The sequence below is a fragment of the Epinephelus lanceolatus genome, chromosome 14 (genome assembly GCF_041903045.1).
Source record: "Epinephelus lanceolatus isolate andai-2023 chromosome 14, ASM4190304v1, whole genome shotgun sequence".
In the NCBI taxonomy this organism is placed as follows: domain Eukaryota; kingdom Metazoa; phylum Chordata; class Actinopteri; order Perciformes; family Serranidae; genus Epinephelus; species Epinephelus lanceolatus.
Genome location: NC_135747.1, coordinates 26,849,697 through 26,877,512, shown reverse-complemented (window position 1 = coordinate 26,877,512; position 27,816 = coordinate 26,849,697). Strand labels below are relative to the sequence as shown.

General features: G+C 42.4%; 1 protein-coding gene across 1 annotated transcript; it reads right to left on the bottom strand.

The window, feature by feature from the left end:
• Positions 1–87: 87 nt before the first annotated feature.
• Positions 88–27,799, bottom strand: LOC117251547 (follistatin-related protein 1-like). The gene is made up of 11 exons (XM_033617978.2): positions 27,631–27,799; positions 27,474–27,530; positions 9,506–9,607; positions 9,251–9,380; positions 7,602–7,634; positions 6,062–6,192; positions 4,871–4,989; positions 4,374–4,486; positions 3,520–3,630; positions 3,321–3,415; positions 88–1,599 (listed from the first exon to the last, which is right to left on the bottom strand). Exons 1-11 carry the CDS (start codon positions 27,631–27,633, stop codon positions 1,558–1,560), a joined length of 936 nt encoding a protein of 311 aa, XP_033473869.1. The 5' UTR covers positions 27,634–27,799; the 3' UTR covers positions 88–1,557.
• Between the last annotated feature and the right edge of the window lie 17 nt (positions 27,800–27,816).

Sequence of the window (27,816 nt, the reverse complement as noted above, 5' to 3'; positions counted from 1 at the left end):
GAGGGAAGCTTCTTCTTTCACTCACAGTATTTGAAATTGAAATTTGACAGACCCAAGCATACACACACACAAAGTGACAAAGCTGAGTTGTGGTGTATGGGCTTTATTGGCATACATACATATTCCTTACAGTCTCTGCACTTTTAGTGGAATATAAAGATTTAGCTTGAACCTAGTAATGCAACTTTCACACAGACATTTATCAGGGATAGAGTCACAAAGCACTAGTTTACTGCTAAATTTCAGCAAAGCACACTCACTCTTTCTATGCCACGCGGCGTAAAAGCCAGCGTGCAGGCAAAGGTAGAGACCTATACTTTTTGCAGGTCTAAGGCACTGATTTTTTATTGTCAATCCTCCCAATTTCAATGCAGGATTTTAACAAATAAACACATTTAACAAACTACTCTCAGCATCACACTTTAATAGCACACACACACACACAATCACACACACACACACACACACACACACACACACAATTTATATGCACCCAGTTACTGATGCGTCTACGCTACTTTAGCTGACAGTGAGGCTAGTCCTTCTGTTAGAGTGATTTTGAAAGCACAGGTATAGTGTTGTTGCTGGGTCCAGAGTAATGTGTTACCCGGAGAATTTTGTACATCATTCAAACACTTCATCAAGACTTTGGTTTCAGTTTTCATCATGCTATATTCAAAGATCAGGTCTCACCTGGGTGCAGACTGAAAGCTGGACCACTGTGTCTTTGTCTCCGAAATGTAAGACGCAGACAGAGAAATGTTTAACCCGAAAGAGCACCAGAGAGACTTGCCTGAGCATAACATGGGAACAAGACAGGTTCCAACTCAAGCCAATAACATACTGTACATAGAAGCAAACTAATCTGCAGCAAAATGATCACTTTAGCAGTAAGATACAAACAAATTTCAGGCTTGTGATAAAGTAAAGCCTTAGAAAGATAGAGACAAAGAAAGAGAAGTGCATTGGTCAAGTAGTGGCCTACTGTGGCAGTTCTAAATGGCAACAAAATCAAAATCACTAGTAGCTTTACCCTCTTCGTATCCCAGCGTCTTCGACCGAGCTGCTGACCATAAAACTCATGAGGGTGAAGAGAAACATGCCGCTGCAGATGTCAGGTAGTCAGCTTTCTCTGTGCTCCGACAGCTTCCTCATTTCAACAGGTGGATTCTCTGCGCCCCTTCCTTCACTACCTTCTCCGACAATGACTTCCGTAATCCAAAACAGTGACAACTTGACTTGTTTTTTTTATAATAACTGTAAAAATATAGAAATTGTAGTAAAAATAGCCCCGAGGCTAGTGTAGAGGCGCAGTAATACAATCAAATATGACAGTACTGAACACAAGGGAATCCTATAATACTCTTTGATAACCCCTGAATCTAACAAACATCAACACAAACACTTAAACGTTGTAAAAAAAAAAAAAAAAAGTATAATAATTAACATAGCAGAGAAACATGAAAAAGTCAGTCTAATAACAACACATGGCCGCAAGGTAAATCAAGTATGGAGGAAGGGTGATGACATGCATCCTCTCCTTCGTTGCATCCTTATTTAGGCCTCCTTTGTGCTGCTCTTCATCTTCTCAACTGTTTCCTGTATTTCAAACAACATAGAGAGTTGACACAGAGGTGAGATATGCGGTATAATTGAACATATAGAATATATGATGACGTGAGTGCATAATTGTATAAGTATTTTTTGAAGAACACACATCACTTGAGGGCTTTATCCATTAAAACCAACATTGTATTTCAAAGCAAGGTCCTCATGACTAAATTTAGAGTGCACCTAATCACACCGAACTTGTACCCACAGAGCCACATTTGTTTACAGAGGCATTATAAGCTGCCCTTCTGGAGTACAGAGTACATGACCTTGCTGACTCAGCCATGGCCTCAAGCCAGTGCCCGAGTCCTACCTTGTGAGCCTCTGCTTTCAGTCACACAAATAAGCAAGCACATACCGGAGCGGAAATGCTACAAAAATATTATGAATGTAGAGGTTCCAGAGAGGTGTAGCTTGTCAGGAGAGGTTGTAGTACTTTGTTCTAGATTTTCACTCTTGGGTTCTAGATTACTATTCTTTGTCTGTAGAGGTACTATGCTGCATTCAAATGAGGTCGTGTTTACCAAGTTCACGAGAGGAGTCCAGATGAACTCCCCCCAGTTGGAGTACTTCCAGCCTTATAAGTGGAAATTTTCCAATAGCTCAGAGTTAATGAGTTTATTTTCACAACTTCCCAGGTCGTAAACACAAGCTCATGAGTTCCATTTGAACGCATGTTTATTTGTTTTCATAGGGAGGTTCCAGAACTTCTTTTTTTTTTTTTTTAAGCATTTTTGGTTTGTTTGTTTCTGCAACAATGGCCCCATTATTCCATTATATTCCTAGTGTCACCAAGCCCTCATTTCCAAGTGTTGTTAACATTGTTGTTCCTCATATTAGGCTATAAATCAAAATAGCACACAGATTTTCTTTTTCATTTTGTAGTCACCGCCCCCAACTGACACTTTCGCAACTGACATTTGAGGAGCTACAAAAGACACGAAACTGCTTTTTTCACATATGCAATATGACTCCTTGAGATCTGGAAACAAAGTTGGTGGAATTCCCCAAGAAGACTTCTAGAGAATGTTGACTTCCCTCATTCTGTATAATACACTTTAAGGAATCACTGGCTGTATAATTTGATGATTTAAATCATCCACACAAAATCTTAGCTGAGGACACCCCTAGCCTTCAACAATCTACAATAAAAAGGAATATGTTAGTGATCTTTTTTTCTGCTGTCTGCCTTCTATTTCATATCCACGGCCATTTCATAGTTTTATCGACCTAATTTAGAAAACATTTCTTTATTTCCCAGCTATTGATTTATTGTTTCTCTTTTCAAGCCAGGAGTCATAAAGCGGCTGACACCCCAGCTCACTGAGCTATGTTAGGTTGGTACACAGTCACATAAAAATTTACACCTACCAATTCCTCTGTGAACTGTTTTGTGCTGGCTGAGCAGTTTGATTCAAATGCTCTTTGTCCAGAAACACATTGCAAGTAATCAAGGTTATATCCTGAAGGATTCTAAAAGCAGACACTTGGGTTATGGCTCATGTCAGTGATATTTCATGGACCTTATAATCAAGTGAAATCCGTTTGAGCATGGGGCAGTGATAGGGAGAGACCAGGTACAGTATATTGTCCTGTTCTGTAGAGAAACTGTGGGATGCACTTGTGATTCTGACTCATGTTGAAATTAATATGATGAGTGCATTATATTTTTGATTGTTTACAGGGGTTTGCATATTGCAAATTCAGACCTGGTGCTTGTTGAGCTCAGCCACACGGAGATTCCACTCTTCCTCAGTCATCTCTGCCCCAGCATCTGCTGACTCATCCACAGCTGCCGTTTTGTCTGGACAGATAACAAAATGGTCAAAAATGGTCTTAATGCGTGAGTGTGTGAATACAGCGATCATAAAGACAGAATTAATATCACCTTGGGTATTTTTAACTCACCAGTGCAGGTCATAGCAGTGCAGACCCAGTTGCCACAAGCACAAACACAGCGGTTACACTCCACCTGGGTCTCTGCTCCGTCCTCATATGTCTCATCCTCCAAGGCACATTCTGCAGAAAGACACATGGTAAACTATTCACCCCAGACTACAGATAACAGACTAGCAAAAATGATAATAGAAACAGCATTACACACTGCAATCAATTTCCCTGACCAAGACTTGTCAGCATTTCAAATTGCCACATCATCCATCCAGTAGCTTCATTTAAAGGCACATGCCTTCGGCAAATTTTTAGTTTACTAATCCAAAGTCAGCAAATCCGCCAACACCCACTCTAAGCAAAACTTTAGCACTTCTGTCTGAGTTTAAAAGACATAAATAAATTCAATATATTTTCAATATGTTGGAGATTTGTATCGTTCTCTTTCAGGCTTTAAAGTCAGAATTTCCATGACCAAAGGAATCCAGCATCTGTGGTAAAGCTGGAATTTGTAAACACAAATACACAAAGTCAACCAAATGTGTGTGTGTGTTTGTGTGTCCTTGAGTCTAGGAGAGCTTCGAGGTTCAGTGCTCTGCAGCGAATGTTATTTTTTTCTGTGACAGAGCTATGCCTCCTGCTTCCTGTGAACTTTATCCCAGATAAATCAGCATCACATGACTGAGCAGGCTGAAGCGAAAACTCTGACTGTGTCTCAAACTATTAAAAGCAATCTGAGGCTCGTTTCCACGGTTTGATGTGTGTCAGGACTGTCTGATTGAGCTCATGTCAGTGCATCCATACACTACATAATACAGGTGTGCAACTTTATGTTACATTATGATATACACAAACTGTCACATTAAGCTCACTCTTCTCTGGTGGATTGAAGCCAGGCTTCAGGCAGTTGAGGAACTCATCAAAGCTCAGCTTCCAGTCGGCGTTCTCATCAGAGAGCTCAATGAGGGCGTCGACACACAGGCTCCTGGGAAGCACAGATATACATCCAAACATTGAATAAATATTAGCTGCTCCATACAGTGGCAACGGAACATTGCAGAGAAAATAAGCATGCAGAAGAAGGGGTAATTGATTTAGAGTGTTATGTCCCACAGAACACAGGTGTTTATGCCAGCACAGGCTCCCACAGGAGGCCTTCAGCAAAGTTTGCACTGGCTAGATAGAGTTCAATGGCTTGTGCTGCGTAGCTTAAAATAGCACCACAGCACACAGATATGGATCAGCATGAACAAGCATTGCCACAGAAGAAAATGCTCATGGAGTTTGAGGGGAACAGTAGCGTTTTCTGTCCACGCTGCCCTCATTCACGCTCACATAAGCATGCAAACTGACAAACAAGCACACTGACCTGAGCAGCTTGTTGCTCTCCTGGTCTGCGTAGGACTGCAACTCCACGACTGAGTCATTTTGCTGGATGAATTTGAGCAGCTCGGAGGAGTCCAGCTGAGAATCACCGTTGTCATACGACTGCAGACACATGGACAGACATGGGAGATGCACAGCTGATGCTTATGTACAGTTGAATATGAACAACAAGAACTTAAGTTTTACACCTGGTAATAAAATGCAATCTGTATCTGGACACATTATTCAGATAATAAACTAATTTTGCCTCCGTGCTTACACATGGTATTTAGTGCACCGGATCTCTGTCTACTGCCTGATACAAACATTACCTCTTCAGAGTTCACACTATATTGTGATCCCTTTTTGTCATGAGCATGTGTGTCGTGAACTCTGAAAGAAATGATTGCTGTTTCACATCAGGTCAGCCTGAGCTACCAGCAGACTCACAGTCACTGGCACAAAAAACACCAAGAGCACACCAGTTGCCATGACAATCATCCCATAAAGATGTTAAGTGAAATCAATTTTGCACCAGCCCCTCATGTACTACCTCTTCTTCTTACAGCCTGTATTTCTGTGATATTTTAAAACGGGGCTGGAGCAGAAATGGGTGTTGGAGCATGAAACGTTCTATTCATATAGTCATTTTCGGCATCTGTCATATGAATGCGTATTCATTAATCGCATTGAATTAACATCAGAGCTGCTTATTAACCTAAAGGCCTTGTAATACTGTCTCTGTAGGGCGACTGAACAAAGGCTTTTGAAACTGTTTGGCAGTAATAGTGGTGGACCTTGATTCCATGGTGAGATGCTGTATAAAGTTAGCGGTATTAAATTGTGCAACATATGTTTATGGTCGGAAAGACTAGGAAAATAAATACTGCCGGTGTTCAAGGAGCCATCTGCACTTCTGCTTTACAGTAGTGTCATTTATGTCAGCCCATAGAGTGACAAGGGTCATTCTCTTCTGCAACCTCATTAAACTGAATCCTAACCATCAGCTGACACGCTTGAAAGGACTGTTACATGAACAATTAGACCCAGTCTGAAGCAGCTTTAAGGAACAGGCTTGTTAGGGGAGGCCCATATAGATGAGGGGACATTCTGTACAAAGAATGGTGTAGGAGCAATTGTGGGCACTTATTGAGGCCAAGGACCGTCCTGTTCTTTCCAGAGAAAAGAAGCCCACCTTGAAATATTTCAGCAGAATGTCAGAGAAGTTGGATCCCTTCACAAACCAGCCATCTGGGACAACCTCGGTCTGCAGCCACTGGATCACACGGCTCCTCAGCTCGTTGCGGTCAGCAGCGTAGCAAACCACTGCAGGGGTGGGAACATTTCCATAAGTCAGCAGCATTAATAAATAATCCAAAGGGTGAAATTCATCTTGCCAGCTATATCATGATTGACCCCTGTCCTATTGTGCATACGTCAGTATTTATTAAGTCCTTTCCATTAGACCATAAAATACAGTTATTGCAGGGACATAGCAGCCAAATCTTAACACCAGACCTACCCACAACCCAACTGTTGTGGGTTGAACCATGACCTGAGTCAATGGTTCATCTCACTAACACTTTAAACAGTTAAGAGTTACTTTAATGAAAATAACTTGGTGTCATATTTGCTGAAACTGTCAATGTCAAGCTCAGCTCACATCCCAGCTACATCAGCTGATCTCAAACAGCCCAATCAACTGATGGAGCAGCTGATTGATGGAAGCGAGTCAGCTGATCACATGATTTCTTTCTATGCAGCTAATTGGCGAATCTTATTCAAGGCACCCTATTTAAACTGCTCTGGCCCGTCTACTGTTGCTGCAACCCACCTCCACCCCAGCTCCTCCTTTTTTTATGCTGTGTCTGACTTATCAATGTCATTTCTGTTTGTCACTGATGCTGCTCTGTTCTGTTTCCTGGGGTGTCCTAGGCTTGAAAAAAAGAAAAAAGCGATCTGCACACCAAAAGAGCTCCCGTATGCAATTTATATTTTGCGTGATGTTTTGAGCGTGATGCTCTTCCTCAGACTGTCCTAGGCTTTCCATGTAAGCGCATGGAAGGGCAGGGAGGTTTGCTTTCTTTGCCTTAATGCGTTCCTCGTTTGCACATGGAAGGGCAGAGAGGTGTGCTCTCTCTACCTTAAGGCTTTCCATGTAGGCACATGGAAGAGGCTTTCTGCATAGGCCTGAGGAAAGGCAGAGGGGCCCCAGAACAGAGCCATACCACTAAATATAATACTGCAAATGGAAATAAAGTTTTCTTTGACTAAAGTGTTCCTGACTGAACCAAAAGAAATACATGAGACAGATAGTATATGCAAAGAGTCTCGAACGCAGCTGTCAATCATGTCAATCATGGCTCGTGAACTGCGGTCAAACTGTCAAACTAGGCAGTGCTGATCAAATATGAATCAAGATTATGTTACCGCGTTGCTTATTTCTCACCTCAAATGTTATTTGGCTGCAAGAAAGTTTTTGACTAGGCTGCCAAGTTGGATACAGTCGAGCGAAGTACCAAGCACAATCAAGCTCCTGGACCAACTTTCTCATTTTACAGATAAACAGTACACTAAAATATATTTCTGTAAACATTTCAGGCAAGAAAAAAGGCAATGCATTATGCTGCGTATGAGACCCCACGGCTCTGTTGTTTTTGTCTACATGCGGCAAGGCCTTTAGAAGGGCTACAAGGCCGTAGAGTACACACACACACATACACACACAAACTCACCTGGGCTGGCAGCTGCTTGTTCTGTTTTCTTCTCTAAAGGGGATTAAACAAGAGAGAACCAATTTTACATTTGAACCCAAAAAAATCAATGACACTGTGTACTTGATTCCGAATAACGGAGATAAACTTGTCCATTTCTAAGCGCTTGGTCAAAGGTCTACAAACAGGAGAGCGTGACATAACTTTTTTTTCTCTGAATACCTTTTATGCCACAGCTCTGATCAATGTCCAGCTCAAGCGGGGACACAGGGAGTGCGACATTGCCAGGTGTGAGCAGTGAAAGTTCACTCCAGATAAAATGTTAATATTAGATGCATGAACAGATAAGTCAAGGCCAGGAGTGTGCAGTGGCATGTGGGTGGCCTTGACTATAAACCCAGTCACCTCGCATATAAATTCCATGAATAGGGGCTGGTTCAGAGAGCTAAATTAACTGTGTACAAGACTATTAGCGCTTTTACCATTTAACGGGTGAACTAAACTAACGCTTTTTTCCTCTCTACCTCACACATGTGACAGATCAATGTTTAATTTAAGTGGTGTGTTGAAAAATTGTTGCAGTCATCAGTGGAAAGTCATGTTGGGATAATAAACTTGAGAGCTTATAGTCCACACCGGGCCAATGCTGAAAAAACTAATAACAGAGTTAGACTTTAATACTGTCGCTTCCACCTTTTGCTTTTGGCACCTGACTCCCCACACCAGAACACTGGGGAACAGGGATGCACCAATCTGATATACCAAACTGGTGTCAGCTACACTGACTCATCTACAGTAAACACAGTTTCATGGTCAAAGGCATTCAAAAATTAAACATTTCCACTACCAGTTAGATTAATTCAGTCGAGGCAGGGCAGCCACCTCAGTTTTTAGCATCACAAAAGTCTTTGGTCACATATTATCTGACAAAAAATTTATTCCATCTATGCAATGAAGTTTTAAATTTGAAAAAGAGAGCATTGGTCAGGGACAGATACATACCCTGGCATATCAGGAGAGAAAGACTCAGCAGCACCCACGAATGCTCACCAATAAAGTGTTGCTGTCAGTCTGTGTCGCTGTCAAATCTCACAATTTCAGTAAGGAATCAGAAAGCAGTGGCATCAAAAAAGGTATTTTTAACCGCTGTCTCATCCTGTCAAAGTTTTTCAACGGCTTGATAACTACAGAAAAGTTTCTCAAGACTTCAACATAACATCACAGTGTAAAACATGTTTAAAATATTTCAAGGAGAGGCCCTCTAGCCTTCTATCCTGCTCAGATTTGGCACCTCCTCAAGACAAAGTACCCCTGAACACTTTATTGCCCTCGATTAGAACATCTTTTTAATTATTAATGATAACATTATTACAGTCTTAACCACACTTGGGGGTGTAATTTAATGGGATTGTAAAAGTGACATTGAAAACAGCAGGTGACAATACTATTAAAGTTAAGAGGGATCTTTCAATCTGAACTTTGAAGCCAGCATGGTGGAGAGGTTGTTAAAGTTCAAAAAAAGGGAGGAAATTTTAACATTTTAAAATTCTGCTGCCACTGGGAAATCTCCATCTGCTGAGGACGATTAGGCTATGTGATACGACTGAAAGCACTAACACAGCAACCATGTGGTGAGATTGTGACATCTGCTGTCGCACTGCTGCTCATACCGTGGCAGTGTCCATCGTGGGCCACCTGGATCTTCAAGCCGGTCAGACAAGCATCCCTGTGGAGCTCACAGTGGTTCCTGTAGGTCTTTCCATTGCTGCCACACACTGACCTCTTGTGGGGTTTACAGCTCTGGAAAGAGAGGGGGAAAAAGAAGTGAAAACTAAGGGAAGTCATTTTCTTTTTTTTCTTGCATTGCTACTGCTTTCTTGTGTGGAGGTAATGGTCTCTGCAGAGCTGCAGAGCCACACACTCACCTCTATACAAAGACAGCTGGGCTCCCCTTTCTCTGTAACAGCACACTCTCTGCCGGCCCCGCAGAACACATTGGCACACACTTTGCTCTTGCTCTGCAGCTCCTGGAAGACAAAAAAAAACAAAAAAAAAAACCACAATTGGAGGCACTTTTACTATTGTTTTCTCTCACACAGGACGGCGCTGTTGCATCATTAACAGGCTCATTTAAAAGCACCGAAAAGGAGCTGACCACATTTTATAACACGTATCAAACACAAATCTGTGATGAGACCCAAGTCTTACACTTTCTCCTCTGTCTCACATCCAGAGAGATCATTTCCTCTTCACTGTATTAAAAGTAGTCTCCCCCCTGTTGACACCCAAAAAGAAGAAGCACCATTGTAGCACTTCCTTTTTTTCCTCTATTTGTTAGTCAGCTTTCTAGAGATAACAGACTTCAGGGAAATTAGTGGGCAAAACAATCTGTACTCTGAACAAGAACTGTCACCTCCAGGTAGACATAAAGACAACCTGTCCTTCTTACAAATGTCTCAACAAAAAAGCAGGCTTATTCTTGCTCATGCATTAAGTAAGCAAGTAGGTGCTATTTCACTTTGTTTTTTGGATTATGTATCATGGTTTCATGGTTCTAATGACTTCCTCTCTATTCTACAATGCCTGTGTATTTATATGTTTACTCACAGCATGTGCATTACTTTATATAACCTCCATTATTATTTCTGTTGCATGCATTTATGTCTTTATTGTCATGCATTGCTTCAAGATGATTGCAGAGGGGTGTAGCACTATTGCCCAAGCAAAGTTTCCCTCCGAGGACAATAAAGTATATCTCATCTTATCTTAAAAGACAAACAATTAGCCTAGTTTTTGGTTACCATTTTTTCTGTTCTCTTATAACTCATAAACTGTGAAATATAAACTTTTTTTTTGGTTGTCATTTCCCCCCTGAATTTCTTGATCTAACAAATCCATAGATATTCTCCTTAAATTTCTCCACCATTTAGATTTTTCACAATCAGAATCTGAAATACTTTATTGATCCCCGTGGAGAAATTGTGATTCGTTGTTACAGTCACGCCAATGTCAAGAATAGAGAATTATAAGAAGAAAGAATGAGAGTGTAAAACAGAAGTATGTAAATATAAAGCAATAAATTTTTGAAATAAATAATGAGCATTATGCTAGAGTGTTTACCACTAGTACTTAAGATATAAACATATTCAAAATATTATATATATCGTCACTGTGCTGAGGCTGAAAGTGTGAAATTTAACTGCCATATATACATCAATAGAATAACATTAGAATAAAAGCTAACGTAAAAAATATGTACAGTTATTGCAAAGTTAAATAATTTTTTGCTCAAAACCTTCTCTTCCACTCCTAAAAATTTCATTTAATCTCCAATGAATATGGGACATAATTTAATACACTAAGATAACCCCAAATCTAACTTTGAGTGTGTCCCACTTAACATAAACCACTTCTTGGATAAATCATTTAGTTTCAGCCAAAAAAAAAAAAAAATCACATCTGAACTGAGCCATCCACCAAAGTTTGATGGCATTTCCCCTCTAGGTGGCGCTACCTCACCAACATGATAAATCCAGTTGGCCATAACTTAGTGGAGACTGACTTTAAACACATTTTATCCTTGTGCAAAGTCCTAATTTTCCTGAGCAAGATTTAGATATCCTCTGAAAAATATGGCTGCAATCTATATAATTAAGATGCAGACTTTGAAATCTAAACATTTCTGTCGTCTGTCCTTTTATTTCAGTCTCTGGAGAGTCACTTATGTTTGCCAGTAGATGATGACCATACTCAGCTTAGAAAAGCACGTCTTTAGTGTAGACTACAAGGCAGCACTGTAAATTAAAACAGCTGGGATGTTGACAACAGTATTATCCCTGTGTGTGAGTGATACTGGGAACAAAGGCTTAAGACAGACTGAGAACCATACAGGCAAGCAGGATCAGACTGTTCAGTACTACAACCAAACTGTCAGCTCAAAAATCCCTCCTTAAAAATCAGATGTTTCTAGTGTCAGTTCAACTTTAATTCTCTAGTACATTAAGTACTCGTTTTCTGTTGTTGACACTTGCCTTTGTTTCTTTGTCTTTTGTTTGTTTGTTAAAAACTATCGCCTGAGGACTTGCCAAAAATGAGTTCACTGGAGCTGCAAACCGACCAATCACAAGACGCCAAGCGGAGCTCCAAGAGCAGCTTTATGACCCTTATTACCTCCCCCTTTCTCTACAGTATCTGTGTGTGTGTGTGTGTGTGTGTGCAGGGTGTTTCCACATCTGGAGTCTGAGCTGTGTTTTCCTTTGGGCCCGTTTCCCATGCTCTGTGAAATCTTTTCTCCTCCCTGTTTCTCCAGACTCCCCTCCTTCTCCTCCTCCTTAAGCCGCTGTTTCCTGCTAAGAGCGAGACAGAAAGTTGGCCCTCTGAGTGTGAGTGCACGTGAGCTGGCTTCCAAGCTGCCGTGTGTGTGTGTTTGTGAGTACAAGGTCTGGTATGTAGGTTAAACTGAAGCTGGATTCTTGTGACCGAACTCTCATAAGCTCACTAATGATAGAACATAACAAGATGGATGCAGGGAGAGGGGAGGCAGTCACATGCAAGCATTGCGGTGTAGGGGCTTCAACCCTGAAGTGGTGAGAGGAGAAGGATTGTGGGGTTTTGGTTCATTTCTATGCATGCTTTAAAGACACGCACACACTTGCACTCCAAAGTTGAGGTCATGGAAAATCTTCAAAGTAATCCCTGTGGCTTTGAGCATGTTGGACAATTCAGTTTGTTAGACACAGATGGGCTGGAAGCCTGTTGAAACCTGCAGAAACCTCCGATGAGAATATGAATAATGGATAGGCTGCTTAGATGAATTTGGTATAAAACGTCGAGCTCTGTTTGTCCATCTCTCTCCGAGTAGAACCAGCAGAGGATCCCTGACATTTAGCTGATGAATACAGAGGCACAGGGCTCTTTTTTTCAGCTGATTCAAGTGGATTGTTGCTATGGTGAGAGCATGTACAGGCTCCTGTTGAGGCAAGATCACAGTGGTGTCAATCAAAAGAGGCAAATGGAGCCAAGCCCCATAATGAGATCACAGCAGAGCGTGTTGCTCAGAATTCGTGATTGACACAGACTGTACAAAAGCAATGGACAAAGCGACTGTAGTGTCACACAACCAACTGTCAACAAGCCAGGGAGGGGAGACTGCCTTATGTGGTCATAAATCATGCCTGCATGTACCCTTCATGGTTGCCATGCACAGGAGCGTGCAGACATGTATCATAATTGAGCACCGTTATTTGGACTCTATTATCCTGCTTTTGAGTCTTTGCCTGGGGTTCGGTCATAATTTGTAGTTGCAGTTTACATGGAACCCATGGACTGTAAAAATAATGAATGTAGCTACCAGGACGTCATTCAGTGGTTTGTAGACTTCTGTTATCAAGCCTTGAGTTGGGCATTTCGGCTGTCGCCATCTTGGTTTTCTGGAGTCAGAGGTGAGAGGCTGGTGCTCTATTAGCAGACAGCCTGTCACTCAAAATGGCCCGCCCTTGATTATACTGTATGTACCTTTAAGCCTTGATACAGTTAAACAGGAGAGTTATATACAAATTCAGGGGGATTAGCTATAGAGACCAAAGCCATTTTTGTACCAGGCTGTAAAAATGTTTATTTCTGCTGAAAAGGTGGGCACTTTAACATGGGGGTCTATGTCTATGGTCTATTTTTTTGCACTTTCATGTTGGCTTCATTTTCAGCCCTGGAAATTGACGCTTGACGGAACCTAGAGAAAATGTATCTCCCTGTATACATAATGAACTGTCAAATTCTTGCTACCCACTCCTAGATCTAGACTAATACACTGGCCAAGCTGATATATTAGTAGGGCTATTACATCTTGGCTCTCCTAGGGTCTAGATAACACTCTTAGATCTGTAGCCAGCCAGCCAGTTAGCTTAGCTTAGCATAGAAACTAGAAATTGGGGGAAACAGCTCTCCTGGTTCAGTCCAAAGGTGAAAAAATCAACCAAGACCTCCAAAGCTCAAGGAATATTTCATCCCGCAAATGTCAGTTTGTTTATCAGTTACTCACCCTGTCTTATGCTGAATTTGCTGAGAAAACTTTTCTTGCTAAGAAAACTTTTCTTCCAGTGAACGAAGAATCCGAAAACTGAGAAAACCCAACAGCAAAACTCTATGAAAAGATCAGTTTACAACCTCTCACACAACTCATACAGTATAATCCAAGTCTTATTTATCCAGTCGTATGCTCAGTACTACCCAAACAGACAGCCCTCCCCAAAAGATAACTGAACTAAAACTAAAACTTATGTTATGCTCTCTTCAAAGCCAGACTCCATTGACAAAAACAGTCATTTTACCTCGCTAAACACGAGAGCTGCTGGTCTACTGCTGCCTCAGTTAGTTTGGTTGTTTATGTTATTGTGTGATTTCATTGAATCTGAACTAACACTTTAAAACATGAAAGTCACACAATAAAACAAACAACCTAACTGATCGAGGCAGTGGTGGACCAGCAGCTCCCAAGTTAAGTGAGGTAAAATGACTGTTTTTGTTAATGGAATCTGGCTTACAAGAGAGCAAATAGTTTTACTTTGAGTTCAGTTCCCCGTCAGAAAGGGCTGTCTGTTGGATTATACTGCATACGTTGTGTGAGAGTTTGTAAAAAGATGTTTTGACCACTGTTTTGATGACTTCAATGCAGGAAGAATTTTCTCTGTTTTTTGGATTCTTCGTTCACTGTGAAGGAAAAAGAGTTTTCTTCACAAATTCAATGTAACACGGGGTGAGTAATTGCTATACAAATGATAATCATTTGGAAGGTGAATTATTTCTTTAACTAGGGGTTATGAGGCACACTATTTCTTGGCAGGAACACCGACTTCCTGGAGTTTGCTGGTTGCCTGGTGATTTCACAGTAACACCGAAACTCCACAAGATGTGAAGTGTTAATTAGTGAGTTTCAGAAATGCAGGTAGGCAGATTTTGTTACCTTTGGACAGACCCAGACCAGCTGTCCCCCAACCCCCCCCCCCCCCCCCCCCCCCCCCCCCCCGTTTGAGGTGTTTATGCTAAACTAAGGTAAACCCTGAGTGGTATCAGTCTTCTCATCTAACTCTGGGCAAGAAAGCGAACAAGTTCATTTCCTAAAATGTAAAGGTCATCGTTTTAGATCACCAGTTTTAGAAATGAGAGTTTGAAAGATGAGAGCACTCCTACACACATGACATCCAGCAATCAGAGCTGGTGAAGGTGTTCAAAAACCAGAGTATCCTTGTTTCTTTCACAGTAACAGCGAGCGTATTTAGATGTCTCAACACCAAGATATGTGATCATTGTTCTGGTTTCAGAAACCAAGATGATGGTGATGATGATAATAATGATGATGGTGATAATGATGATAATGTTTACATGCACGATTCTCCACAAACCCCGCCATGACTTGGATGCTAGAGTGCATGTAAACAAACTCATTAACCCAATCACCATCAGAGCAGACATTAGAAAAAAAAAGTACAAACTCAGCACAAACAAAAACAAACACACCCGCTGTGGGTGTCCTACTTAAATTACATCAATTTTTCATCGCAGCCAACAAACGATGCCGTATTTTCCTTCTCTCCCATTTAAAACCAATCACAGGAGCTGGAGCACTGAAAAGTGACTGGTGAATCATAACAGATTAAACAGAGGCTTTCATACAGAAAGCTGCCTCAAGCATAAAACTGATTGCATATATAGACATTTCACAGCTCATTTTCCTCGACTCCTGCCCCTTTTCTTCCATTTTTTTTCAGTTTCGATCTTTTGTCAGAAGGTTAAAATTATTTAAAGGAGATTAAAAGATTTAAGCGATATTTCTTAAAACCCTAAGTGCACAACTTAATCTTCCAATCTCTGCATGAGGCGTCTTAACTCAACTCTAGTATACTTTTATTTCTCCTCTGCTGTACTTCTCTCTGCCTTGTCATCTTCCTCTCAGTGCCATGCCCTTTTACGGCTGCAAGAGACATGTCAGTGATCTGAGACCAGCTCTGCAGAGCAAGGTGGAAGTCAGAAGAGGGAAATAAGTGAGCAGAGAGGGGAAGAAGAAGATGACGAAGATACGCAGAGAGTCTGACTATTAAGAAACAGGTAGATGGAGAAGATGCAAGAGGAGAGGTGGGGGTTGTGCGTGCTCTGAAGTCAATTTCTCCCCTGCCACGTGTTGAATGGCTCCATGCTGAGGCAGACTGGAGTTAAAGGGCAATGTATTCTCGCTTCAGTTAAAGAAATTTAATTTAATTTTCCACTGCTGATAAGAAGGCAGGCAGCACAACAGCAGCAAGGCTAAAATCTGCAAGCACTTACACATGAAAAACACATTAGTACATCTATCTGCATCGCTTTCTGCAGCTGTGCACACACACGGCTGTGCATGTAATGTACCCTGTCCGCTCTTAAGTGCATGTTTTGTGTTTGTGCATGTGTGTTTTTGTGTATTCTAGTGATGCTCCATTGATCTAGCAGGCCAATCAATGCTCCTCTCCAGTGGGTGTCACTTTAGAGCCACCGTAAATCCATTCCCACAATGCACCCTGCCCCACATTAGCATAGAAAACATTGATTTACGGATTGTAAACACTCTACCCTGGATATGCCTACAGTGACAAACAGCATAATGGACATTACTTTAAAAAAATAAATGCACTAAATGCCGCATTCAACCTCCCTGTTAATGAATTACGCAGCAATATGAATTTATAGCAATCAAGATCAGTTTAATCAGCTTCATCGGTTTATCGGGGCGCACAGAGCTTCATCTAATACACTCCAGCAGTAAATCTCTTTTTTTCATATTGAGCTTTTCTTGAGACTGCATTCGAGAGATGTTGATTCAGCGCTCTGCTCATTGAGGAGGTTGTACTTTCCTGTGCTAATGTATTGTACCGCATTACAAAAAAAGGTGAAAGGTGGTTCAGCTTGAGTTGCATCAGCCTCTCTATGACACCGTTTCAACAATACCTTAAGATAATAACCATCATAAAGACACGATTTCTTGCAGGGCTTTTGTTTTGGATTTATTGGATACAGCTAGATGGATCTAGTAAGCTGGCACCTCAGTGTAAAGGATACAAGCATTTGACAAAACATTTTCCTCTTTCCCCTAAGGCACGGCAAGCCTGGTGAGTGTTTTTATGAATAAAATATTATGCTATTTGACAAGTTGAAATATTAAAATAAAATCATCCCAGAAGGGTGCAAGAATATGGTCGAGCAATTTGCTTTCTATTCATTTTGGTCAGTAGATTTTCAGTCTGTATGCCACACTAGAAAAAAAGGCACTTGTTTTTTTAATTTCAGGGCTGCTTCTCCCTCAGATTTGTACTGTGACAAATCTCGATAAACAACAATCTGAATAGAAGCAGTTAATCGTGTCTTAATTCTATGCCGCTGGAAAAATGCTGCCAGAATAAAAAAATGATTATAAGATTTAAAACTGCTCAGATGTTGATGTGGAAGCGTACCCCCACAAAACTCAGTTATTCATCAAAGAAAGTGTATTTCAGAGCTCATTAAGGAGTTGAAACAATGATGCTGACATGAGCAGACGAGGCAGTCATGTCAAGGCAGGCGTTAAAGCTCCCGACTGTGTCCTGAAGGCATCAATCTGTCTCAATTTAGAGATTTCTTTTAGCTGGCATTCATAATCAGCAAAAACATAAAGTCAGTGCTTAAGACAGAGTTATGATACTTCATACAGATGTCTTTACAGTGACATATGAAGGCATGACAAGAATAGTTTGACATCTTGCAGAGAGTGAAGATTGATGCCATTCTCATAGCCATTCTCATGTATATGTAAAGTAATTGTGAAGCTCTAGTAAGCAGCAGGCTAGCTTAGCTTAGCATAAAGCCTGGCAACAGGGGGAAACAAGTCGCCTGGCTCTGTATAAAGGCACTGTACAAAAACCAACAAGTTTTAAGGAAACTACTGTGTGCAGTTTGTTTGTTGTCAGAGTATATACAAGTATAAACCTACTGCAGTGAGATGCCGAAGGAGTAAAAGGGGTGAAACTGATCCTTTTCCACTCCACTCAGCCCATGACCAGAAGAAAATGTTCTTATTTTACATGTCTGCAAACTGTGAAGATATTGCATTTTCATATTTCTTACAAATTATACGTTTCTTTAGTGACGTAATATCTGAGCTGACTTTGTCATGAGGAGCTGAAGGGGATGGTGGATGGCATGTCACCTGGGCAAGATGGCTGCCAGGCTGCAGACCACTGAGACCAACAATCATCGCTGCGTCTCCACTGCTGTTTGTGGCACTGAACCTGTGTACGTTTACATGCAGCTTGAGAAAATCGAATTATTGGCTTAGTCCAACTGAAACTGAGCTTTAAAATACACGTAAACAGCTTAGTCCGACTGAAATTGGACAATCCGTAGCTCGACTAACACACCTAGATAATTCAATTGAAAATCTAACTATTGCTGCATGTATCCACTTTCTCCAACTGGAGTCGGACTCGGCGTTCTGCGCATGTACCACTTTTCTTTTGCTAGCTTTCACCCAGTGCAGTAACTTCTGGAAAAACAAACAAACAAACACCATGGAGACCAAGAAGCATTAGACGCACTTCTGGATGGACGAGGAAACGACATTCATGCTCCAACAGCTAAAGTACCTCAACATTTTTAAGTTTATGGATGGTAGGAAAATGCTCATCATGGATTTATTAAAAAAGTTTCTGAACAAGACCCAAAACTAGTTCAATACGCACTATAATAAAAAAGGACACAGTGCCGCCCATCGAGGAGGAGTCAGACGTACTCCATTTTCTCTTCTGCATGAATACTCAGACAAGACGAGAAGTCCGACTTGACTGATTACCTGAGCGATGAGCTTATCTCGACTACTGCCTGCATGTAAACATACTGACTGATACATCACGACTTTGCCCAGCAGCGTCTGAGGCACCGAGTCGACCAACTCATCCCTTCTTTTCCAGTAAATTTGTGCCACTGTGGGTGTTTTAATTCATAACATGATGTTTGCCTAACCATAACCAAGTGATTTTCGTGCCTAAACCTACCTCCGCCTTCACCACAGCTCTGTTGAGAAACAGAGCTCCAACATATCTGCTACATAATATTGTACAAATGTAACGCATATGGTTTGCAGAAACATACAATACAGACATTTTCATCCACTAGGATATAAGCCTCCTCAGCTGACATACTGTCTTTCAGAGGCTGTAGCAGGCTTTTAAAGCTGGAGTGAAGATACTGGTATCATCTGAAAGTAGAAGACCAAAGGAATCCATTGCTACTGACTGCATCATGCTAGCTAAAGAGCGCCCTAAAAAGACAAAGACGGGTGGGTTGGAGTGTAAGAGGTAAATGCAGCTAAGAGCAGAACACTGAAATTGTTTGTTTCTTACCTACACTGACTCAGTTCCCTACACCGTGTACTTCACAACCGCAACAGAGTCTCAGACTGACAGATGGACAGACAAATGCAGGCACAGCAAGGCGACTTCTCCCTCACAACCTCGAAATGCAACCTGCTGCTTTACAAGCATGTTTTCAATTACAAGGAGATGAAATAATGGAGGTGGAAGAACACGAAGGAAGGTGAAGGCTATGGACCAGAGACAGAATCAGGATGAGGGGGTGCACATTCCTGAGCTTTGTTTTGCCTCAGCTGGGGTCCGACAGAGTTCGTCTTGAGCCAAAAATCTCCTCAGTATCTAGGTCAGAGAGGTGCCCCTGCTCTCCCCCCCCGCTCCAGCATTTCCCGCTCTCACCCTGTGTTGTCCCTCCAGCTCCTGATTGTCTAACACTCATCAGCTTCATGAGATGTGGGCTCATGCCAAGAGCGACGTGAAGGACAGGGAGGGCTCAAATCAAACAGCTCGTCTCTGTCTGCCCGTGAAGAACCCCCTCTCACTTCTCTTTCCCTGTAACCAGGCCTTACCAGAAGAGAAGTGGAGCACAGCCAAGGAAGAATGAGAACCACTCTTCTGACACTGTACACTAACTATGAACCAGTTTCCTCCTTTAAGGAATTTAAACAAGCTTGTGGCTAAATCCATCGCGCAGGGGGAGAAACATGACAGACTATCATCAGCTCTGGGTTTGAAGCATTACAGAAAGCTATAGCATTTGCCCTCAATAATTAAAGCACCACCATTCTCAGATTTTGAGCATTTTCTCCCTTCTGAATCCATCCAACTGTATCTTCGTACATGTCAAATCAGGTTCAGTCTCATTTCTTCTGTAGCTGTCAGCCTCTTGAGATCAGACTTACAGAAACACTCGCTCAACCCCCCTGAAATGACACAATCTACTGACATGCTTCCCTTGAGCTGTGATGCCTGCTTAGTATTTCATGGATTTATGTGACAATGAGCTGGTAGTGGAACTGGCAGGATGTGTCCTTGGAATAATGAGGCCAAAGTAAGACTAATTTGAGTGTATAATAAAGATATGAGCTCTTTTTAGGGGCTCTACGGGTGGTCTCAAACGCTGTCCGAGGGTAGGGGGTGAGGGGAGGGGGGACAGGTCTGAGATTAAATCTGCAGAAACAAAGGGACTCTTGGTAACTACCAGTTTACACGGATCGGCCCGTTATTCTCCTCCCTGTTTCTTATTCAGTGTGAAAGGAATGCACCAACGGACAGGATGATGTCACCCTGGGCTGCAGCCTCTTATTTTACACCCACAGGCCCCGTTGTTCAAGAGCTGAAATGTAACAGCTACACCCCAAAAGACACAAGAAGAAGAAGCTAAAGGACAAAAGATAGACAGAAGGAGACAGAGAGGAAGAAACGTAGAAGAAGAGAGAAAGAAAAACAGAGAAAGTGTGAGGGAGAGAGAAAGAGGGACTAAAGAAAGGCAGGAAATAAGTCACGGTCTGGGCAGAGCCACATCTGCTAGCAGTTAAAACGTCAGCGGAGAACATAAAATGCTATGAACGCAGCACCACCCCCTCCCCTGTGCACCCTGTTGTCACACTGCTGGGACAAAAGTGTCCCCTGTCTCCACCACCTGACCTGCGTCAATCCCAAACACAACCACCCCACCTTTATCTACTCCTCTATTCTACATTTCTCGCTTGTCATCCTGTCCTCTGTGAAGCACTGATTCTGTCATCTCTTTAAACCTCGATGTCTGTTTCTTATTCTCGCTCCAATAGCCTTACCTAATTTTCCTCAAATCCTTTTGCTCTCTTTTTTCTCTCCATCCCACTATGCCACCTTTCCCTCCCTTTGCTCCCACCCCTGCTCTGTTCTGGGCATTTTTCCACTGCCAAGAAAGGAGGGAGGAAGGGAGGGAGGAAGGGAGGGAGGAGGGGAGGGAGGGCCCATGCTAGGCTCAGTCTGAGGGAACGAGCAGATTCCCTGCCCTCGTCTCTGCTCCCTCTTTGAGGCCAGTATCGGGGCTAAAGGCTGGAGCATGTTTGTAGAAGGAAAAGGCTCATTTACAGACTGCAGGGTGGGTTTAATGTGTGTGTAGCTATTTAAAATCCGTCCAAAGACCTTAACCTTATCATGTCGGACGGTCAGCGGGACCATGATGATACATACAACTTAATCTGGGACACATACCAGGTCTCATGAGCTCTAATTAGGCACGCTTGTATCTTATTTCTCTCCATAGCTCATATAAAGTCTTGTACGCCTCAACGTCGACAAATAAACACAAGTCAGACAAATCAGAAATAAGTCAGGATTCAATTAGAGCTAAAAAGCCAAGCTAATTAAACCAATTACTCAATCTGCATCTATTTTGATGATGAATTAACTGTTTTCCAACAAATACGCTAAACATTTCTTGCTTCCAGCTTCCCAACTGTGAGGCTTTGTTGCTTTTCTCTGTCGAACATAACAGTAAACTGAACATATTTGGGTTTTGAACTAAAGATGCCAACTTGGGCTTCTGAGAAATGCCTTTTGTAGTCATTATAATATGCAACAAAATAACCTCAGCTCCAGGAGTGACGTCTGAGTCACTTTATTCACTAAATACAAACCATGGCGTGTGGTTGAAAGCTCAGAAAAGATGGTGAGTGGAACTATGAGCTAAGATTATTGTGTTACATATAATGTTCTCAAAGGTCAAAAATGAGCCTCCATGGTTTGAGAGGGAAAGCTTGTTAACGTAATGTGGTGAATGGATTGATGTTCCCCAGAGGACCTGTGTTTAACATGCTTTTCTCAACATGGGTCTGACCTCGGTTGAACTCACAGGGGCCATTTATTTACTGTGTACTTTTACTTAACAAACATTTTCAATTCAAGAACTTTATAGTGTTTTAACAGTGTGGTATTGCGACTTTAGCTTAAGTCACTAAGTATAGTGCTGTGAGTAAAGGTTAAAACAGAACAAAGAATAGCAGCATTTAGAGGCCGAACAAAGAAATGTTCCTCATCAAAACACACTCCGTTGATCCCTTAAATGTTACCAAACATTTTTAAAGGAATACTTCACCTCCCAAATGACTATGTGTTCGTGAGTGACTCACCCTGTGTTACAATTAGATTAGTGAAGACAACTTTGTTTTCTCTCTCGCCTCCAGGGAACGAAGAATGAGAACAGTCTTGATAAATTAAAGTCATAGGGGTCCGCGTTTAACAACAGCAAAACTATACTAAAACATCTGTATACGTTCTCTTGCACAACTCATGCAGAATAATCCAAGTCTCATTTATCAGGTCGTACACTCAGTACTTCCCAAACGGCCCTTTCTGACAGAAAACTAAATTGAAAGTCAGGATAATCTAAACTCTCTTCAAAGCCAAACTCCATTGAGAAAAACAGTAATTTAACCTCACTGAGCACAGGAGTTGCTGGTCTGCCTTTGCCTCAATCAGTTTGTTTGTGTTATTGCGTGACTTCGGTGTTTTAAGGTGTTAGTATAGATTCACCAAAGTTACAAAATGACACAAACAAACTACTTAAAGCAGTGTTAGATCGCAGCTCCAGTGTTCAGAGACGTAAAATTACTATTTTTGTCAATGGAGTCTGGCTTTAAAGAGAGCATAGATAAGTTTGACTTTCAGTTCAGTTCTCAATCGAAAAAAGGCTGGCTGCACTGGGCATACGACTCGATAAATGAGACTCTGATTATACTGAATGAGTTGTGTGAGAGTTTGTGAATGGATATTATTTTGACATAATTTTACTGTTGTTGAAAACGGCCCCCTATGGCTTTAATTCAACAAGAATTTTCTCCGTTTTTGGATTCTTCATTCAGGCATGAGAGAAAAAAGTTATCTTAATTAATTCACCATAACATGGTTTGAGCAAATGGTCACTTGGCGGGTAAAGTATTCCTCAAACTGCTCACAAACTGAAACAGTATAAGTGTAGCCTGATTGCTTGTTGCTACAAAAGTCTGTTCTGTAGTCTGTTCTGACGTTGATGGTTGGGTAACACCAACACACAGATGGCAAGTAAACTTCCATTTTTCTTGCACGTCCTCTGCATTATAGCACACGTCCCAGATCCCAGCACATCCCGAGAATATTAAACGTGTTAAATAAACCACTTTAAAGTTAAAACTGCTTAATTGAGCCAATTTTAAGCTGCGGCAAACGACAAGGCTTTCTGGTTAATGGTAGAAAAATTTAGAAGTGACATTTGGAGAGAACAACGCACGCCAGTTAATCACTCATCCCACGGTGACCCCATTTTCACCAAGCAAACTGCATTTCAGATGCAGGGCCTGATCTCAAGGTGCGTCCTCTGCACAGGCTGCTGGATAAAGCATGATCTCTGGTGAAAGAAAATGGGTGGTACGATGGTGGGGTTTATATTCCTGACAATATATCGCATCAGAATACTGTTTAATAGGCAGAATTGAACTGAAGTAAAACAGAGTGTCAAACAATTATTTAACGTGTCACACTAATGATGTGATTTATTGAGTTTGACTGTGAGCTACACGGAGGAAAACAATGGGAAATTGATGTCCTTATAAACCTTCAGGAGTCCCTGAGTGAACTGATTTAAGCCTCACCACCTATACGTATGTTTAACTTTTAGTATGTATGAGTAAGTTAGGGTGTTCGTTATCTCTTACTCACATACCCCTTGAGGAGACTTTTCATGCCGCTCTTTGTCATTTGTGTGTGTATTAATTTATGTGCGTGGTGCCTTTGAGTGCAGAGTGCCGGTAATGATAAGACACCAGTACAGCTGGTAAGCCAAATGAGGACTCCTTTTAAGCCAAGCCAAGAGTGAAGAGAACACACTGCAGGGACATGAAACACAGTACACCCCCCTCTTTCTTTCTGTCTCACTACACAAGTCTTACCTCACCCCCAATCTCCCCTGCTATAATTGCATGACTGTGGCTCCATCTCCTCTCTGTTTTACATCACTCTGTCTCACCGCCCTCAACAATCCCTGCGCAGGATCCATGACTGGATGTTGGGCTGTAGTAATTAGAGCAGGCTGATACAGACAGAGGACACAGCGTCCCCTCATGCTCATGTTCCCTCCACCTGTGCAGATATTTTTAGCCCACCTTGAATGAGGGAGAGCAGGCATCAACATGGCAACATGGCGAGGTGCGAGAGGCTCAATCAGAGTCAGCTATAAGGATCCAGGGCCTCAACGAGGGAACCGGCTTCTTCTCCTCAACCTGTCGTCTTTATCCTCTCAAGTCGTGGACTGCAGAGGAGAGAGGAGCTTGTCAGGCTGCCTCGTTGGGCTGACATCCTCTTGACGTCTGTGTTTTTCAAGATCCAGAGCCGCTGCAGATAACTAAATTAACCACTGTGTCATTCCCCCCTGTCACAGCGGATGATGCGGGATAAAACAATAACACTGCATGCCATAAAAAACAGAAATATAAACACTCCTCTCTCTCTGTTTATATGCAAGTGTGTGTGTGCACATGTCCCCCGGGGCTGCAAACTCTTATGACTTTCACTACGCCTGCATCTCGACCTCCTTTGCATATCAAGCTCCCGGTGTGTTTGAGTAAAACATCAACATTTTATTCACAAGATGCGTATCTCATTTCCTGCCAGCACACACACGCAGTTCCCCACTCAGAGTCCCAACCCCGGCTGGCCGCACTATATCTCGGAGCGGCTTGTCATCAAACGCTGCAATTTCTCACCTCAGGAAGCACACGGGCACTCTCCTTCATAATAAATCAGGAGTTAGTGTCCAGATTTTAATACCCTACACTCATGCCAGGAAATAAACACATAAGTTCGCACACAACGAATGCTGTTTTCATTACTTTCTCAAGCTCCTTTATGAAGTAAATCTAACACACATCCCGCACCTATACATAACCTAAATACACACCCAGAAGGCTCATCAGATCCAGCTTTGCTCCAACTTGTTGACCTCCTTTAGACGGCACATTGGAATGCCAGTTCAGGCCCTTCCCACGGCCAGTCAACAGGCCATATATTATCAGGGTAATTACCTTTGGAGAATAGATGCCTTTCTAATGCCTCCCCATTAACTTGGTGGGTACACTCCACGGACTTCACTGTGTGCTCTGTCTTCACCATGCCATACCTCACACATCACGTCCATGAATCCAATAAAAGCGCACACAATGGCACATTTTCCAGCCAGCGAGCAAAGGTAGGGGAAAGCAGTGGAAGGTCAGCGGGGAGGGTCTGCATGTCAGGCGATGAGTGATGTTGTGGCTGTTGAGACCCTAATGGCCATCTGCGTGACGCTGTAAAGATAGACTAGGTAGAGGACAATCGGTTTATCTTGTGTTTCATGTTTGCCGGAGCTGTTTGAAAAATCCATCCTCTAATTAGGCCGCAGCTATTCCTACTGTTTATTTTCCTCAGCATGCAACTGTTGTGCAGGTCAACAGAGGAGTCATCACAAAGCCAGGTGTTCAACAGCTGTGTCCTGTGACGCTAGGACCATCAACAACCACCTGGTGTGTTTCTATTTTTTGTCGAAGCAGTTTGGCATTTTGGGAAGCATGCTTTTTCGCTTTCTCACAAAGAGGCAGGGCTCTGACACACCGAGGCAGCGGCCGGCCATTGGTAAATGTTGGGCTGTCGGTGAGCATCTGTTGACCTAGTTTTGGCGGTGTGTCACACAGCGCTGGTAGTAATAGCTCGGTGCACAAGAAGAGAAATTAAAGTGAGGAAAGTAAACAAATGGCAAACTTGTTAAATGAGGTAAGATTATGTTTGTATCTATTGAGCTCTTCAGCAGAAACAGTTCACAATCGTTTGTTTAATTGGTCGCTGGCGCACAGTAAATATCCTTTGTTGTTTCAACATCAGGTTGTGTTGTTTATGTGCTAACTGGCTAGCTAGCATCTTGAATCTGTACTGTTCTCTTTTTGAATGACAAATACAGACTACTGCCACCTGCTGCTATGGAGAGTTACTTCCTCTTACGCAGGCACAGAATATACGTGCTAGTTGGCTGTAGTATTAGAGCTTACTTCTGCTCAATGTTAGGTATGTATACCGACACAGACAGCGCCTTCTGTCTATACTCTGCATTCATTTCATCCATATTCGTTTTCTGAAAGCTTACGGATACGGATGAAACGGAGCAGTACCACCGCAGATCGTGGGGGCAGTGTAGCTTAATTAAAGTGAAATACGACCATAGGAGACAACTAAGACATTTGAAAAATGGCGGAATGGAACATATCGGTAATCGCTGTTGCGATGTGTTTAATGGCCTCACAGACCACCACAGCTGTTTACAACACTGCCTCCGTTAGAGGTAAATTATTACGACCTCCACTGTCTTCACTGAAACTTTGCCCTCTAGTGTCATCTATTAGCTGTATCTATGGCAACGTAAAGGATGCATGGAAGTATTAGGGCTGTGACATTTGTTTTTGTAAGCAAAGGGAGTATAAAAGAATCTGGTATGTTCGGGTGCAACTTTTCAGTCAAGACACAAGCGAAAGAAGGCAACGCAACAGCCGGCCTCCATCTTCACCAGTTCTTTGATGTCGATTTGGTGTGTCTGGCCTGAAGTGATCGTCCCTCTGCTCTATTAGGCCAGCTAATCTAAAAGCACATTACCTCTGTGTTTACTCAGAGGTTGGACTACTTAGCACTGCAGTGTGAGACCCATAAGGTGAGAATCCTCACAACCCCTGAGCATGCTCACCACCCTTGGGCGTACACAGACAAACACACATGCTCTGTGACTGACCACCCAAACACGGTGTTTGTATGCCATTAGAGCAGCTGCCAGGCGGCAGAGCATTTCGCACTGAAGCGTCCTTCAATATTGATGATGAGGGGCCATCAAACCACACAGCAAGCTGGGCTGGCTGGTGGGATATACACAAAGAAAACACAAGCCCTCCCTTGTTTTCTTTTCACAGCTGTCTGTCACTCTTCTGTCCTCTTATGGCAGCTTTTGCCGTGCAGTTAACTTCACAACTCCTTAAAGAGACTGAGACTAGGAGGAATGTGTGTGTGTGTGTGTGTGTGTGTGTGTGTGGGGGGGGTTGGGGGGGGGGGGGTGCGGAAAAAAAACCTATCAAACTGCCATATATACACAATAATTTTCAGGATTAAGAGTGGTGTCCCTGTTGAAAAAAACTGTCCCAGTTGCAATTTAGTTAAACTGTGAGCCTGATTGTCTCCACAATGGAGCTCATAATTGCGCATGAGTGCCAACAATAATGGCATAATTGGTTCTCCTTAAGAAGATTATACTATAACAAGCTATAGCTCAGCACAGGCAGCTGTAAATGCCTGATTTCTAGCACAGCACCGTGTTGTGTCGGATAACACACTGACTCAGACCCTTTTCCAGATGTTTACTAGCTCGTCTGGCTTTGAGAACAAAGCTGCTCTGTGAGGACAGCTTCGTACGTAAAAACATCCAGTATACATGTAAGGCAACATCTGGTATCCATACAAAGAAAAATATTATAGTTTAGCCGTTTTTAGGCAAACTTACCTGAGCGTTAGAGACAGCCACGGCCAGCAGAAGGAGCACGGCGACACTTCGCAACATCTGGACACGAGAAAAGAAAAAGTAAGAGTTTAACATTTGCGTCCGTTTCCACTCGTGTTTCTCAGGAAACTTGAGGAAAACGCTACTTTGGATATGTTACCATTTTTGTAAAAGCAGCTCGTCTCGGGTCGTGTGCTCAGAGGAGGAGGACGGGAGCTGGTCTGGATGTTTGTCGGGACGGAGGCGAGCAGGAGGTCCGTGATTTCAAGAAATTTGAGGAGCGCTGAGGAATTCGTGTCCGTCCGTCAGTCTCTCCTCCTCCTCTCTCAGTGCCGCGGCCAATGAA